Here is a 17196-nt window from a genome sequence, read left to right on the forward strand (position 1 = left end):
CATTTTATCATTTCTCAAAACTAGTCACTATGTCTTTCTCTGTCAATCGCTGGTTTATGAACTTGGAGAAGAGATATGGTGCTATTCTATGGACCGAACCTTCGTTTCTGAATCACAAAGACGTGGCTACATTTCACCCCTTGTCACCAAATTGAAGAAAGAACGGTATCTGCATTGGCATCAATCGCTTTTAGAAAATCAGAATAAACTCCCATCCTCTCATTCAAATCGAGTGCCAACTACCGACGTGGCAACATTGCACACACTTTCCGGTTCCCAAAGTCTTCTGACATCTGCAATGCGTTGTGATCACAGTTCAGTTAAGCAGCCAACTCATGGATTATGAGTCAATAGCGTAGCTAGAGTGTGCACCACTTGGGACAGCCCATGAGTTTGCCATCCCAACTCCGTCCCCTATACAGGCTTATACAGCAGACACTAAAGTGTCGCCTCCATAAAAGTGCCGCACGGGGCGAATCGCCCCGTTATTTCCTCACTACCTACGATATTGTGATTCGTTTGTCCGCAAGAATCAATTCTTCCACCCAACGGCTATTCATGTTAGTAGGTCAGTAGTAGTATTTAATGGTCCCGCATTGCGTGAGTTGTCTTCAATTCTGGTTTCCCCTTCTTTAAACTTCTTCATCCATCTGTGCACATTGCTCTTTGCCGTAAACAACATTTGGGCTTCCGTGGATGTCGGACAGTTTGCATCCCTCTTTCAATATGAAGTCAGTGATGGCACATTGCCTCTGCTTGGGACCTGCAATGAAGAAGGACAAGAAAAATAATTACTATGTAAAGAGAACGAATTATTCCACCAACATGTGCAGTTTGGATGCGTTAATAAAAAAAGTTATCTCCACTTTTGCATTACTTTCCTACAAACCTCGTATATTCAACTTTACTTATTATATATGAGAACTACTTCTTTTCGTTTGTATGAACAAGTTATGTGTGTGTGTGGAATTAATGGTGATGTACCGTATCTTTGAGTTCGTTACAGCACTATATACTTACCTACCTCTGTTACAAAGCACCCGCTATTTTGCATCCCACATCTGAGAATCACCTGACATGCAACGTTATTGTTGAAAGAATAAAATACTTCACAAAGCCAATACACCACGTGGAAACATTTCACGGTCATTATTTAAAAAGTTTGTTATTAATTACTGACGCAGACGATATCATTAAAGGCTGCTACTACTGCTACCCGACACCACCGCCCCTGGTATTTACTGTCTTCCTTGTCAGCTGAATTATTATAGAGCGAGCAACTTGTGAGCTAATTCAGGCATTTATATTATTGTTTATGTTCGTCTGGTTTTCGCCCATCTCGCCTGTTGCAATTGGACCTTTATTTAAACAGAAACGTCCATCATAAGTTACTTATCAAATACTTATACCACTATAATTATTAATAATATACAATTTGGATTAATCCTCGGTGAAATAGATTCGCAAGTTTCTACAGAATGCCTGACGATAATACGAGGTTGTTGGCCGGCAATGTGCCCGAAGACTCGAGACCCAGCTACTATAGTGATGCAGACATGGGACGAACTGTAAGTAATTTATTATTAAAAGTTCTTTCTAAATCAACTAGTTTCATATGTTCCACTTCATTAGAATTAGACTAATCCTTAAGTTTTTACGACTCAGTCTAATAATGGCTAACTCACGCGAGTTAATTATTAATATAGGCTATTCGAGGGAAAATGTTAGTATTTCTCCTGAAGATATTTTTCAGAAGTTGATCGTTTAAGTTTTTAAAAGTATATTTATTAGTTTCCATATAAAAAAAAATGTTTTCATTTATTTAGGTTGGTAAAAAAATATTTTGACAGTAAAACTTAAGACCTGTCACAACTGGATCTCCTTAATGGATGTTTGTTTGAAATAATCATGTATATATGAAGGCATTGCGAAGAAAACCAGTGCTTTCAGTTTATTTTGTGGAAACTTTCTTAAAGTCTATTAAAGAAAATACATGAAGTAACCTTCCTCAGCACACAAACTGATCTTAAACAACAAATGTTATTTGGCACTTGTCCATTTTCGTTGTTCTACAAGTTCGATATAACTCCGACGACAACTTCGTTTCTTCATAACTTTCTTAATAACGCATATTTTTAATGCAATTTTGCGTCCAAAGATGTGTTTTCGAATGTATGGATAGCGATTATATTAGTGATATTTGAGTAAAATTTTCTTCATTAAATTTTTTTTTTTTTTACTCAGAAATAAAAAAGTTCTATGTTGTTATATTTGGGGATGGTCTTTTCTTTTTTTTTTTATACCATTTAACCACAGGCACAAAACCTATATATAATCATCCCCACAAATATAGCAATGGAAACTTGCAAAACAAATACAAAAACGAAAAGAAATCTATTATATTTTTAACCATCCAATAACTTGTTCATGATCATTGCACAAATAAATAAACAAATCTCAGACATTATCCTAATTGACAATATTCTTAATTAATGTGAAAATGTAATACTACAATACAAATCATTAGCATCTAGTATTTTGAACGTCATCAAACGAAAGGTAAACAGGGAGTTTCACGTTCGTTCGGCACTTGCGATAATTTTCTTCCTCTGAATATAAACAATGAACTGATAACAAAACATATACACATTTGTTGAACTTCGGACGATTGCCCCTAAAGGATTTTTTTTACCTTTTTACTTGCAATTAAAACTTGTCTTGTCTGTTCATTTACTGTGTGTGTAATGTTTATCAATAAACCTAGCTGGTCACTTTGCAATTTGTTTAGCTTTAAAATAGAAAACCTATGTTTCTGATACAGTGCTGTCTTTTTTTTTTTTTTTCTCCCCGGAATATAACTGTCAAACACATTTTTCGGTAATTTGCATAAATTAAAAGATGGTGAGGTGGTGGTGGGGGGGGGCACAATGAGGAATTTTTACTGCATCTTTGACTATGAGAAAAAAACATATTTTTTACAAAAGTTCACTAACTTACAAAATCTATATCAGCTACGCGAATGACCTTCCTTAAATGCATTAAAAACATTAAAATAATTTCAAAACACTGTTTCAGAAAATTAACAACGTTCCCATTCAGCACATGGAAGACAAATTTTGCTGGGGCAAAATATGTAAGCCAAGATAAGGTAAATTTGCCTCTTCAGTTTTCCAGAATTACATTTGAAAACAAACTCATATACATCATATCCATCCTTAGCCATCATAAATATGAGAAATGCAACAAAAATTTTAAATATCTAGGCCAAATGAAAGAGATGTCATGGAAAAATGGTAAGTATGAAATTAACAGAACTCGACTAAATAAAAAAAACTCAACAATCTCTATAGCTTCTTCTGGGGTGGTTCTCTTCCCTATGTGGGCAAAGAGGAGAAATTAGTTATTACCCATTTTGCCCCATTTTTTGGGATAGATTAAAGATTATCAAGCTAGACATTGGGGGGGGGGGGACCTGAATTGGAATCCAACAGAAAGGAATATTGATTGTTAAACACCAAAAATTATTCAGATATTGGGTCTTTTCTGGTTGGTTACCACTTTCCAATTTCTCTAATTTTTGTTCCAATTGATTTCATATTTGGTATATTGGTATAGTTTTGTATGCTCATAATTGGCATGAAATTCATTTTCGCCGTAAACCAATAAATAAAGAGTTAATAGCTTTTATTAGCAATCTCAATTATAATCGAGTTCAGAGTTGAGGGAAAATTCTTGAAAAAAAAAAGTATGTCATCTGACTATGTTCCAAACTCTCTCACCTTCAACAAAACAACTATGCTGACCAATTTTTACTCCTAGAGATGATACTACAGTACAAAATGATAATGCAGTACTTTGCAATGTAATGATTTCAAACAGGTAGAGAGAAAATAACAAGAAATCAGGAATTACTCATTTTGTCCCCCCCACTCCCATCTCTGTACAGTTTTAAGTTTAAACCTAAAATTTAAGTTCTGTCATGAAACTACAAGAGCCTTATATGCTCGTTCGACCTACTAAAAACAACAGTTAAATCTCCAGTGAATCATACAATACCGTCTTAAACGAGATATTAAAGCTGGGGGAAATGGTTGGGTGGTCATGGCTCCGTTTTCATATGAGAAATTAGATAAAAAGAAAAAAGACGAACTGGTTGTGCCTGGAACGCCTTTGACCATGGAGTACTCAGTCAGGAGGCCGACCTGGGACAAAACAACCGCCAAAATTATCTTGAGTTTTAACGATCAACGTGAGCCATCGAAGGAACTCATCGTAGTCATTCGACCTGCTCGAAATCGCCAAATATCCTTCCAATCACACCCGACCGTTTTAATAAAAAGATATCTATTTGACCATGTAGTCTCTATGCGGGATAGGTTTTCTGCCTGACCAGGATTGACTTTGGGCTATACAAACCGTCCGCATACAAATCTGAATGAAGGAATAATCTAATTTACAGTGTTCAAATTTCTGATGTATTGCATATGTGTGTACGTGTGTGCATGTAAACAGATTTCTCTTATGAATCGTACTGTTGTTTAGCCCTCGGTCCAACCTGATAGAGCTTAAGTATGATCAAAGCATTTCAGCTATGGCCCTTACATTTTCGGAATATCTACTCTTTTCATTTAACACAGTTGCTATGTGATTTGGGGTAGACTTGGCCATTATCTCTAGCTGGTTGTACAGCAACGTAATCGTTACTTCGTTTGTTGATAACAATACTGGAGGCTATTTGAGTGATCATGTGCACCAAGATAGTTTTCAATTCCGCAGTTAAGATACAAAATAAAAACCGCCCTCTAAATTAACAGTGATATTACTATTTAATAATTTGTTTCAGATTCGAAGTAATGAATGCAAAGTTGACAATAAATAATCATGAGAAATCGTATAAGGTTTTTATTAACTCGTAAAAACGTTTTGCTAACTACTATAATCTGACTGGGAGGCTGAACTAACCTTATTCAAAGAGTGAATTAATCAATGGTTCTCATTTTGTTTATTAGTGCTTAACTACGTGACAGCTGGGAAGGATTTGAAATTATGACAAAGGAAAGAAAAGGCGATTACAGCAGGTGTCTGTAACTTTGTGTGTGTGTGTATACACACACACATACGTACGTGTGTATATACGTATATATATGTATACTGTATATCGTACACACGCACACACACACAGTGAGTGATGCAGATAAACACGATAAGACTTGATGTATATAAATATACATACACACACACACACATATATATATATATATATATATATATATATATATATATATATATATAAAAGGATGTATATAGATACAAAAACTAAATCTATTCAGAAGACAAACACTCATGTACAAGCATGTAGATGTTTATATACAGGAGTGGCCAAAAGTCACCCGACAGCAAAGCAAAATTCCATAAATACTATCTGTAATTTTGTTTTGACTCGAATGGGAAAATGTGTCGCTCAAGGACTTCAGTTTGAACAATTTTCATGATGTTTCATATTTAGATGCTTCTATTAAATTCATTCAGTTGTTAAATATAAATAAACCTTGGAATTAAATGGTTTTGATTTACTGTCAGGTGACTATTGGCCAACCCCATATATTGGTTTCAAATTTTGACACAAGGCCAGCAGTTCCGGCTGAGAGGACAAGTCGATTAAAACGACTCAATTGCTCAACTGGTACTTATTTTACTAACCTCAAAACGGTGAAATGCAAAGTCGACCTTTGAACTCAGAATGTAATGGTAGACGAAATGCCGCTGAGCATTTTGCCCAGTGTGCGAACAATTCTCCCAACTCACTGCCCTAATATTTATATATATATATATATATATTGACAAATAAATTTACTGTTACATAGAGTTTAAGAAATACAGAAAACTAATGAAAGACTGAAGATTAGGAAATACCATGGACTGCCACCGCTGCAAGCTTTTATGAATTACATTACTGGAAATGACCAGCAAAATCTCCCTAGCCTAGATGACTAAGGTATTCAATTGATGTTAACTCGGTTCTAAAACCTAGAAAAGTCATTGTCTGTTCATGATACAGGAGGAGGTTAAGGATCTCTACTTTGTAATTTGTTGTTGTTGGCACTCCGTCGCTTACGACGTCGAGGGTTCCAGTTGATCCGATCAACGGAACAGCCTGCTCGTGAAATTAACGTGCAAGTGGCTGAGCACTCCACAGACACGTGTACCCTTAACGTAGTTCTCTGGGATATTCAGCGTGACACAGTGTGACAAGGCTGACCCTTTGAATTACAGGTACAACAGAAACAGGAAGTAAGAGTGAGAGAAAGTTGTGGTGGAAGAGTACAGCAGGGTTTGGCCACCATGCCCACCCGGAGCCTCGTGGAGCTATTTTAGGTGTTTTGGCTCAATAAACACTCACAACGCCCGGTCTGGGAATCGAAACCGCGATCCTACGACCGCGAGTCCGCTGCCCTAACCACTGGGCCATTGCGCCTCCACACTTTGTAATTCGAAGATTGGAAATCCTAATGATTAGGGAACTGGCTGTTAGAAGCTTTCACCATCTATGCAGTACCCTCAACCCTTTAGCATTTAAACCAGCCATGTCTGGCCCAAATATTCTACCTGTTTGAGGCCAGATTTGGCCTCCCACACCAACCCTACAATGACATTCTAAAAATAAACAATCACATGATTGAAATTTCAAAGCTACATGATAATGCACATTGAAATCAAAACAATGATAATAAATGAGTTGTGATACCTCACAGTATGAGCTTAATTCATTCCATGACCAAGCTTGTCTTACAATTTACTCGTTTTACAAATCAGTTTTCCCCATTGAAATTAACTAAAATATAATTAATCCGTTCCAGCCCCACAAAAACTGCTCAAAAATAATTTTTATGGGTTTTAAAACAGAAAAGGTGTAGTTACAAGTAAAATGACAGTTATAAAAAAGAGAATGCAAAAGAAATATGTAAACTGGTTTTATTAACTGAATTACCTTAAAGATGGTACGGTTTGTGTGCTCGTACTGTGGATTTCCGCTCATACTTCAAGACAAAAATTCGCATGAGTCTCGGCTCATGCAGCAAATTACTCATACAAATTACTCATATAGGCGTAGGAGTGGCTGTGTGGTAAGTAGCTTGCTTACCAACCACATGGTTCCGGATTCAGTCCCACTGCGTGGCATCTTGGGCAAGTGTCTTCTACTATAGCCTCAGGCTGACCAAAGCCTTGTGAGTGGATTTGGTAGACGGAAACTGAAAGAAGCCCGTCGTATATATGTGTGTATATATATATATATATATATATATATATATATATATATATGTATGTGTTTGCATTTCTGTGTTTGTCCCTCCAACATCGCTTGACAACCGATGCTGGTGTGTTTATGCTCCCGTAACTTAGCAGTTCGGCAATAGAGACCAATAGAATAAGTACTAGGCTTCCAAAGAATAAGTCCTGGGGTCAAGTTGCTTGACTAAAGGTGGTGCTCCAGCATGGCCACAGTCAAAAGACTGAAACAAGTAAAAGAGTATACAATAGGGCACTTGTACTGCGAGATTCTACTGTATTGCATTTGACAAAGTAATCTGAATGCTAAAGGATTAAATGATGTCAAAGTAAGAATAAAGATTGGTACCAAGACGAGACTAATTGTTATTGAGATCAATGATTTGGCAGGGATGTTCAAGATAATCATCTTATCTACATGGCTCTTTGATGAGGCTCTTACAGCCACTTGAAGTGCAATGCTAATAGACATTGTTATCAAGAGGGGAAATGAATAGAAAAGTGTGCTGTCAAGTTTCTACTCAAGTGATTTGGTTTCCTGTCCTGTTTCATAAAAAATTTAACTGTACAGTGCTGCTGCAGAAAAACTTTGATTGCCTTTAATATAAATAGTACATTTAGGTGATGAACTGGCTGACTCATTACCGCTCTGGGAAAAATGTTTAGCAGCATTTCTTGTAATTTTACTTTACCTTCATCCTTTCAAGGATCAATAAAGTAAGTACCAGTTGAGCGCTGTAATTAACTTAACCCCACCCCCATGCATGCTGGCCTTGTGCCAAAATTTGAAACCAGTACATTAAGGTGACGAGCTGGTTGAATCATTACTGCTCCGGAAAAAATGTTTAGTGGCATTTCTTCCGATTCTATTTTCTGAGTTCAAATGTCACCAGGGTTGACTTTGCTTTACATCCTTTCAGGGTTGATAAAAACAAGCTCCAGTTTAACTGCTGGGACCATTGTAATTGACTTACCCTTCCCCTTGAAATCATTGGCCTTGCGCCAAAATTTGAAGCCAACATAAAGTCTATTGAAAGGCAACAAACTGGCAGAATCGTTAGCAACAAGCTGGTGGAATCGTTAGCAACAAGCTGGCGGAATCGTTAGCAACATGCTGGCAGAAACGTTAGCGCACCGGGCGAAATGCTTAGCGGTATTTCGTTTGCCGTTACATTCTGAGGTCAAATTCCGCCGAGGTCAGCTTTGCCTTTCATCCTTTCGGGGTCGATAAATTAAGTACCAGTTACGCACTGAGGTCGATATAATCGACTTAATCCCTTTGTCTGTCCTTGTTTGTCCCCTCTATGTTTAGCCCCTTGTGGGCAATAAAGAAATAAGAATTATTAGGATAAATGCTTAGTGACATTTCATCCATCCTTACAATCTGAGTTCAGATTCTGCCATGGTTGACTTTGTCTTTCATCCTTCCAGGGGCAATAAAATAAGTACCAGTTGAACCCTGGGGTCAACGTTATTGACTTACCCCTTCCCTTGAAATTACTGGTCTTATACCAAAATTCGAAACTAGTGTTAATGGTTCATAGTCACTGGTAAAGAAGCTTGCTTCCCAACCACATGGTCTTGCATTCAGTCCCACTGTGTGGCACCTTGGTCAGGTGTCTTCCACACTATAGCCCAGAATCCACTAGCATAGCTAATGGGGGACTGTAGGGGTGGTGCTTTAAAGGAGCACCACTTTTCGGTCTTCTGTAGGCAATATGTGTTTTTTGTGGGATCCAGGGGCAGAAAACAGAAGGGCTGTCCCAGGCAGCATACGCTCTAGCTACACTAGTGCCAGGGACATTAAAAGCTTTGTGAAAGGATTTGGTAGACAGAAACTGACAGAAGTCCATCATATATGCAATTGCATGTGACTGTGTTAGTGTCTTCTTGCCTTTGGTTTGCTTGACAGTTATCAAACCAACGTTACCATCATGTAAGTGGTGTTCTTTGATTACAACTCTCCAATGGAAGCATGCCTGGTCATAGGTAAATATTCCTTTACTTGGAAACAAATGAGGGTTGATGACAGGGAGGACAATGGAAATTTTCGCATCTTCTGAAGGTCAGCTCGTAGTACACTGAAATTAATCATTTATACACAACTCCTCCATATGTAGCACAATGGTTTTTAACCAAATTTGATTCTCTATTTGTTTTTATTTCTTTCAGAAAACGGCACAAGTAATATTTGTTGGAACTCTCATCCTTATGGTATTTGTAAGTATTTCCTTTTCCCTGATCATCCTTGCATGTGTGTGTGTGTGTGTGTGTGTGTGTATTAATAATTAGGAATAAGTAGGAAACAGTTAAATTATATATATGCATAGGTGCAGGAGTGGCCGTGTGGTAAGTAGCTTGCTTACCAACCACACAATCCCGGGTTCAGTCCTACTGCATGGCACCTTGGGCAAGTGTCTTCTACCATAGCTTCAAGCTGACCAAAGCTTTGTGAGTGGATTTGGTCAACGGAAACTGAAAGAAGCCTGTTGTATGCATGCATACATACATAAGAAGCCTGTCGTATGCATGCATGTATGTATGTATATATATATTTCAATTCTATAGAACAAAAGCCTTGTACCTAAAGTAGAAAGAATATTTAGAGGCATTCTTGTCATCCACATCCTTATTTTTCTTTCCTCTGACTTACCATACCCACAACATTATCCTGCATGTCCTTCTTTATTTAAGGTGGTAGAATGTGATTTGTGAGAAGTTTACTATTTATTTCTATCAGCGGTGAGACTATACAGCAGCTTCCTAATTGATTTGAAGAAAATTTATCTATGCGTGAAGAGAAACTTAAATGTCATCTTCATAGGAATGTTCAGTTTTGTTTACATATCTGATAACAACTTAATTGCTCAAAATAATCATATCAGTAAGTTGATGTAACTTCTATAATAGGATTGAAAAGTTTATGCAAACTTCAACGTGATATTTGACAGTTGTGCTTTTCAGTGCACACGCACACATGCACACTCATCATTACTCATTTGCTGATAGTCTTATTCAATGAAATAAACATTTTTATTGGTGTGGTTTCTTTCTTTACTAAGTATTTCTTCTTGTCAATGTCCCCACCTCCAAAATTTCAGGCCTTGTGCCTTTAGTAGAAAGAATTATTACCTCTGCCTAAGCGAAGGCAGAGGTATTGTTTTCAGTCGTGTTTGTTTGTTTGTTTGTCCATGAACAAGATATCTCAAGAACTGCTGGATGGATTTGGAAGAAACTTTCAGGGATGTTTGACCTTGTGACTGGCATGAACTGATTAGATTTGGGGATTGATCTAGTACAGGACAAGGATTCTGGATTATTTTTCCAAGTTTTTTACTTAACTTATGAGAGCAGTCAGGTTCATTTTTAGTATTCTCATTTGTGAGAGCAGTCGAGTTTATTTCAGATATTCTCATTTTAAAAATCATCTCTGGCGAATCATCGAGAGAATGTTGGTGTTGCCTTGGCGGATGTTTGCGCTCTCTGACTGCTTTTGTTATTATCATTATTATTTATTATTATTATTAAGGTGGCAAACTGTGAGAATCATTAGCATGCTATCTGCATTTATGTTGTGAGTTCAAATTCCACCAAAGCCAACTCGAGGTCGATGAAATAAGTACCAGTTGATCACTGGGGTTGATGTAATCAACTTTCTCTCCCAAAACTGCTGGCCTTGTGCCAAAATTTGAAACCATTATTATTATTATTTCCACTTGCGAAGACCTGTTGAGGCAAGTGAAATCGGAATCGAAATCGAACTAAATTTGTAGACTGGCACCCATGCCAACGTCTTCATTGAACACTAAACTCGGCTTGTGAAGACCTGTTGGGGCAAGCGAGTAAATCACTAAGAGCACCGTCCGAACGTGATCGTTGCCAGAGCACCAGCTGTCTGGCTTTCATGCCGGTGGCATGTAAATAGCACCATTTGAGCATGACTGTTACCAACGTCGCCTCCCTGGCATTTGTGCCAGTGGCACATAAAAAGACATTCAAGCGAGTTCGTTGCCAGTCCCACTGGACTGGCTCCTGTGCAGGTGGCACATAAAATACACCATTTCGAGTGTGGCCGTTGCCAGTACCGCCTGACTGGCCTTCGTGCCGGTGGCACGTAAAAGCCCCCACTACACTCTCGGAGTGGTTGGCGTTAGGAAGGGCATCCAGCTGTAGAAACTCTGCCAAATCAGATTGGAGCCTGGTATAGCCACCTGGTTCACCAGTCCTCGGTCAAATCGTCCAACCCATGCTAGCATGGAAAGCAGACGTTAAACAATGGTGATGATGTGTATGGAGAGAGAGATTACACATACATATAAACATAACTAGATGCTCACACAAATAAACTGAAAGTAATTGAAAGCGGAAAAGAACAAGAAAAGCATTAAAATGTCTGATGTCAAATAAGTAAGTGTTGAATGAGTGACATCAAAACAACTGTGCCAAAACATCTAATACCCCTATTAAGATGGCTGGGTGTTGTGAGACGGCAATTTGGCTGCCATTTCTAGCTGATCAAGTGACCACATAAGAACTTTCTAATTTGCTTGGTTGGTGTATATGTTTTGCAGTCAAAACGCAATTCCTTGAACTGTAGAGATTGCCATTTACAAAAATCTGTATCTAAGGAATGTAACATTTCAACTATGTTTCAAGATGTTTGTCTCTACTTTCCAGATCACAATATCACTGAGCATTTACCAAGGTGTCCATCAGCAGGCAAATGGTGCTCTATATTTTATGCTTGGACTATCACTAATTGGATTTGTTGTTGTAGAGCTTCTGATGGTAAGTCTTTTCTTATGATATAAAATTGTGGAGGCGCAATGGCCCAGTGGTTAGGGCAGCGGACTCGCGGTTTCGATTCCCAGACCGGGCGTTGTGAGTGTTTATTGAGCGAAAACACCTAAAATAGCTCCACGAGGCTCCGGCAGGGGATGGTGGCGAACCCTGCTGTAATCTTTCACCGCAACTTTCTCTCACTCTTACTTCCTGTTTCTGTTGTGCCTGTATTTCAAAGGGTCAGCCTTGTCACACTGTGTCACACTGAATATCCCCGAGAACTACGTTAAGGGTACACGTGTCTGTGGAGTGCTCAGCCACTTGCACGTTAACTTCACGAGCAGGCTGTTCCGTTGATTGGATCAACCAGAACCCTCGACGCCGTAAGCGACGGAGTGCCAACAACAACAACAATGATATAAAATTATTATTTAAAGTCTGAGTTGTTGTTGTTGCCTAGACCCAGCTCTGCATTGATAAAGAGTGTTCCAGCCAGGACTCGTATCCTCTTCTTTTTATATTAGGAACTACTTTTAGGTACAGGCAAGCGTGTGTAGCTAAGACGCTTGCTTCTCTACCATGTGGTCTTGAGTTCAGTTCCACTGTGTGGTACCTGGGGCTAGAGTTTTCTGTTATAATCCTGGGCCAACCTGAGCCTTCTGAGTGGGTTTTGAGAGAAGCCCATCATATATATATATATATATATATATATATATATATATATATTGGGTTGGCAAGAAAGTAATTTTGGTTTTTGAATGTGAAATAAAAGTCACTTTTCTTCATACAAAGAGTGAACTTTAATCAATTATATATTTTCCATTTTGTTCGATGACCTTTTGCCATCTTTCTGGCAATTTCATGATTCTGTGCTCATAGAACTTCTGTTCCTTCTCAGCCAAAAACTGAAGCAAGTGTGATTTCAGGTCATCATTATTGAACATTTTACCATTCAAAGAATTTTGCCAACTTTGAAATAAATGGTAATCTGATGGTGCAAGGTCAGGGCTATATGGTGGATGTGACATCACTTCCCAGCCAAGCTCCAATAATTTTTCATGAGTTAGCAAAGATGTGTGTGTTGTAGCATTGTCATGGTAGAACAATTCCTTTCTGATTTGTCAATTCTGACCGTTTTTATTTGATTGCAAGTCTGTAGAGGGGGTGGATGCTCTGAGAGTGTTGCCACTTGAATAAGAAAAGCTTGAGCAAAGTTCAGAAAGCTCCTACCTCTGCTGGTAATAAAAAGCCTCTCACTCAGAGTGAAAAGTAGACTTTATGATGCATGTGTGTGAACAACTATAGTACACAGCAGTGAAACATGGGTCATGACTGTTGAGGACATATGTAGGCTTGAAAGAAATGAAGCTAGTATGATGTGCTGGATGTGTAATGTTAGTGCACATACACAACAGAGAGTAAGCGCCCTGAGAGAAACGTTGGACATAAGAAGCATCAGATGTGGTGTGTAAGAGAGACTGCACTGGTATGGTCATTTGCTGCATATGGATGAGGAGAGCTGTCACATCCTAACAGTGGAAGAAACTCAGGAAGACATGGGATGAGGTGGTGAAGCACGACCTTCAGACGTTGGGCCTCACAAAGGCAATGACAAGAGACCGAGACCTTTGAAGATACGCTGTGATTGAGAAGACCCGGCAAGTAAAGTGAGATCACAATTGTGGCGATACCAGTGTCACATAACCTGCCCATTTTAAAGTACCCTTGAATCGTCAGGCTATATGCTGTACTTGAGAAAACCTGTTGAGTCAAGTGAAATCAAATCGTAGCGAATAACCTGGCAAGTTAAGTGAGATCACAGCCGTGTTGCATAACCAGCCCATTTAAAAGTACCCTTGAATCATCAGGCGATATGCTGCACTTGAGAAGACCTATTGGGTCAAGTAAAATTAAAACCAAAATGGAAATTGTAGTTGTGGTTGATGCCCGTGCCACCTGACTAGTGGCATGTAAAAGGCACCCACTACACTTTAGGAGTGATGGATATCCAGCTGTAGAAAACTTGCCAGATCAGATTGGAGCCTGGTGCAGCTAGCCCTTATTAAAACCATCCAACCCATGCCAGCATGGAAAAAGGATGTTATAGATGGTGATTTGGAAACAGGTGAGGGTTGGCGACAGGAAGGGAATTTGGCCATAGAAAAATCTGCCTCAACAAATTCCATTGGACCCATGCAAGCATAGAAAAGTGGATGTTAAATGATGACTATATTGTATAATGCCTACTTCCTTTTTTTTAAGCCATTAAGGGTGTATTTACATGCTGTTCCTAGCAAGTCAGGACCACAGAAGCTCCCTTATTGACTCTGTGAAGTTTGAATACTACTGAGTGGTGTTAAACTCTCAATGGGTCAAATCTGTGTTACAAGTTCAATCCCAGATTGAATGATTGTGTTTTATTTACTCTTCATACTAGCACTTTTCTTAGAGATTTGGGCCCTGTCAAACTAAAATAGAGGGCATTGATCACAGATCGTTGCCAGTGCCCCTGGACCGACTTGTGCGGGTGGCACATAAAATACACCATTTTGAGCGTGGCCGTTGCCAGTACCGCCTGACTAGCCTTCATGCCGGTGGCACGTAAAAGCACCTACTACACTCTCTGAGTGGTTGGCGTTAGGAAGGGCATCTAGCTGTAGAAACTTTGTCAGATCAGATTGGGGCCTGGTGTAGCCATCTGGTTTCACCAGTCCTCAGTCAAATCGTCCAACCCATGCTAGCATGGAAAGCTCTAGGCACAAGGTTCGAAATTTTGGGGGAGGTGGGGAGGGCAGTCCATTAGATCGACTCCGGTGTGCAGCTGGTACTTAATTTATCGACCCCAAAAGGATGAAAGGTAAGGTCGACCTCAGCAGTGTTGACTACATAGAGATAAACATCATCGATTACCGTCTACCTTCCATATCAGCATGAGCTGGATGGTTTGACAAGATCTATCAAGTCTGAGGACTGTGTCATGCTCCAGTGTTTACTTTGGCATGGCTGGACACCCTTCCTAATGGCAGCCACTTTACAGGGTGTGCTGGGTGCTTTTTTGTTTCATAGCACCAGCACTACTGATGATCACCTCATAACTTGCATGGCTGAGATCCTATAGTGATCCCTATAACTGAAGGAGAACAGAATAGAAGACAGAGTGGATGGTGATCCTAAATGGAGGGATGAAGGGATGTAAGAAGAGCAGTGGGAGGAGGAGTATTGCTGAGAAGAGGGGAAATGGAAGGAATTAAGGGACAGTGTTGAGAAATATAATCAGCAGGATACATGTGTGACAAGCACAGTCCACTTAACTGTGAGTGAATTTGGGTACACAGGGACTGAATAGTGTACAAACCTTGTGTTGACCTGAAGCTATAGTAAATGCACTTGCTCAAGATGCCACACAATGAAATACTAACTTGGGACATTATATTTACAAAGCAAACTTCTTAATGGTTTGGTTATACCTATGTTCATGTGACTAAAGCACGTCACTAATGATTGGCTACAAACCATCAAGATCAGTCAGTTTTCTTCAAAGAGATACAGATATGACTAATGTTCAATTCATTGTAAAGCAGGTTTTGCATTACTTCACAACAAATTATACCTTCAAGGAAAGAACATTCAAATTCTGAAGGGAATTCCTAGAGTTGAAAATCTGATGGTTTATTCCGTAGCTATTTACCAAGAATAATATTCTTGCTTATAATTGCATTTATTCATACTGCTTGGTCATAAAGATTGAATGTAATCGATTAATATGGAATTTTACCTATAATTGCAAAATTGTTCAGTTTTATTCTTACTAATTGATATACTGAAAAATACTTTTAAAAGAGGATTGAACAAAAGAGAGAAGAAAAAGATAAATAAGGGCTTTCAAAATAATGATTAATTAAAAATTTAACCTGCAAACATATTCAATATAACAAATTATGATTATTCTCCTGTAATCTATTTTGTAGGTGAATTTCATCCGCAAAGGTGATCTTTCAAGAGAGAAAACCTGGTTCCTCTATTTTGTTGGTGGATGTGTCTTCCTTGAAGCTATCTTCACTGATGTTTTGCTCTTCCATTGATATATTTAACACACTATTTTTCATCTTAACTGTATAACCTCATCTGTCAATATGTTCTTTGTTTAACAAAAGAGGATAGAGAGAATTGTCAGCAACAAAGAAGCCTTTGTAAAAATATAAACTTTCAGACTACCCCAGACGTAGTAGGTACACTCGTTGAACAAATCAGCTCTATCTTATTTTGTTGGTGAAATACTTTCACTTAAGTCATCTCATTCCTAGATTTATTCCAATAACGGTTATTCATAAATTAATAAAAATGTTAATTATCTTTTGTTTTTATTTTGTATTTTTTTTATACACACGGTTAATGTGAACACTAGAGAGCTAATGACGGTAACATTCATCCGAACTGGGACTGCCACATTGTGTTGGCAAATAATCTTTACTTTAGAGTACTGTTACCGAATATCTCTCATTGAGAGATTTAGAAATAAAATTTTTCTATTCATTAAACTATAATAATTTTACAGACAAGAGAATAGCATTTCGAACACAGTACAGCCATGAAAACAGCAGTAAGATTGGGTATTTTACCCTTATAAGATGGAAAAAGTTGTCAGCAGACAGCCATATGGCTTGAACCCACACTCTAGTGACAACAATCTCTGTCTATAAAATATGAAACCCATTTGATGCTTCCAAAGTTTGTTTACAAAATATAACAATAATTAACTTATTGTATTGAGAGCTCAGGTGCAAAACTGGTTAGAAAAGGTTAAAAGAGGGAACAGAAAGCAAGCATAAAAGTAAAAGAAAAATAAAGAAAGCTAGAAATACATGCACAGAATAAACTGAAACAAAATAGGAAAGTGAATATCTAACAAACATTTTCAAATGTTAACTATTGTATTGTATACACACCCACTTGGTAAAACATTTTTAAATCTACAACTGTGACACATTCTATATACAGCTAAAACTCTTTAATGTCTATCCGAATTCTAGTCTTCAATGCAAATACTCGTTTTATTTTTATTATGAAACAGTATTTTCCAAACTTTGATAGAAGGGAGACAATTCAGGAAGACCAGGAGAATGTCAA

At 38.2% G+C, this 17196-nt stretch overlaps 1 protein-coding gene across 3 annotated transcripts; it reads left to right on the forward strand.

The window, feature by feature from the left end:
- The first annotated feature begins 733 nt into the window (after window positions 1–733).
- Window positions 734–16422, forward strand: LOC106883584 (uncharacterized). 3 transcript variants are annotated; one of them, XM_089352886.1, is made up of 5 exons: window positions 734–1568; window positions 3076–3148; window positions 9460–9507; window positions 11965–12075; window positions 16038–16422. In XM_089352886.1, exons 1-5 carry the CDS (start codon window positions 1513–1515, stop codon window positions 16149–16151), a joined length of 402 nt encoding a protein of 133 aa, XP_089209012.1. In that variant the 5' UTR covers window positions 734–1512; the 3' UTR covers window positions 16152–16422. The 3 variants fall into 3 exon arrangements, with proteins under 3 accessions (XP_089209012.1, XP_014790138.1, XP_089209011.1); XM_089352885.1 differs by having other exon boundaries at window positions 1268–1568; window positions 3076–3293; XM_014934652.3 differs by lacking the exon at window positions 3076–3148.
- The last annotated feature ends 774 nt before the right edge of the window (window positions 16423–17196 follow it).

The sequence above is a fragment of the Octopus bimaculoides genome, chromosome 5 (assembly GCF_046866305.1).
Source record: "Octopus bimaculoides isolate indiv1 chromosome 5, ASM4686630v1, whole genome shotgun sequence".
NCBI lineage: Eukaryota > Metazoa > Mollusca > Cephalopoda > Octopoda > Octopodidae > Octopus > Octopus bimaculoides.

What these genes read in the sequence shown, in the direction of transcription:
- LOC106883584 (XM_089352885.1), top strand. Translation starts at nt 1,513, where the DNA reads ATGTGCCCGAAGACTCGAGACCCAGCTACTATAGTGATGCAGACATGG. An exon ending in AGAGATGTCATGGAAAAATG is followed by an intron (nt 3,294 to 9,459) that starts GTAAGTATGAAA and finishes TATTTCTTTCAG; the next exon opens with AAAACGGCACAAGTAATATT. An exon ending in CTCTCATCCTTATGGTATTT is followed by an intron (nt 9,508 to 11,964) that starts GTAAGTATTTCC and finishes TCTACTTTCCAG; the next exon opens with ATCACAATATCACTGAGCAT.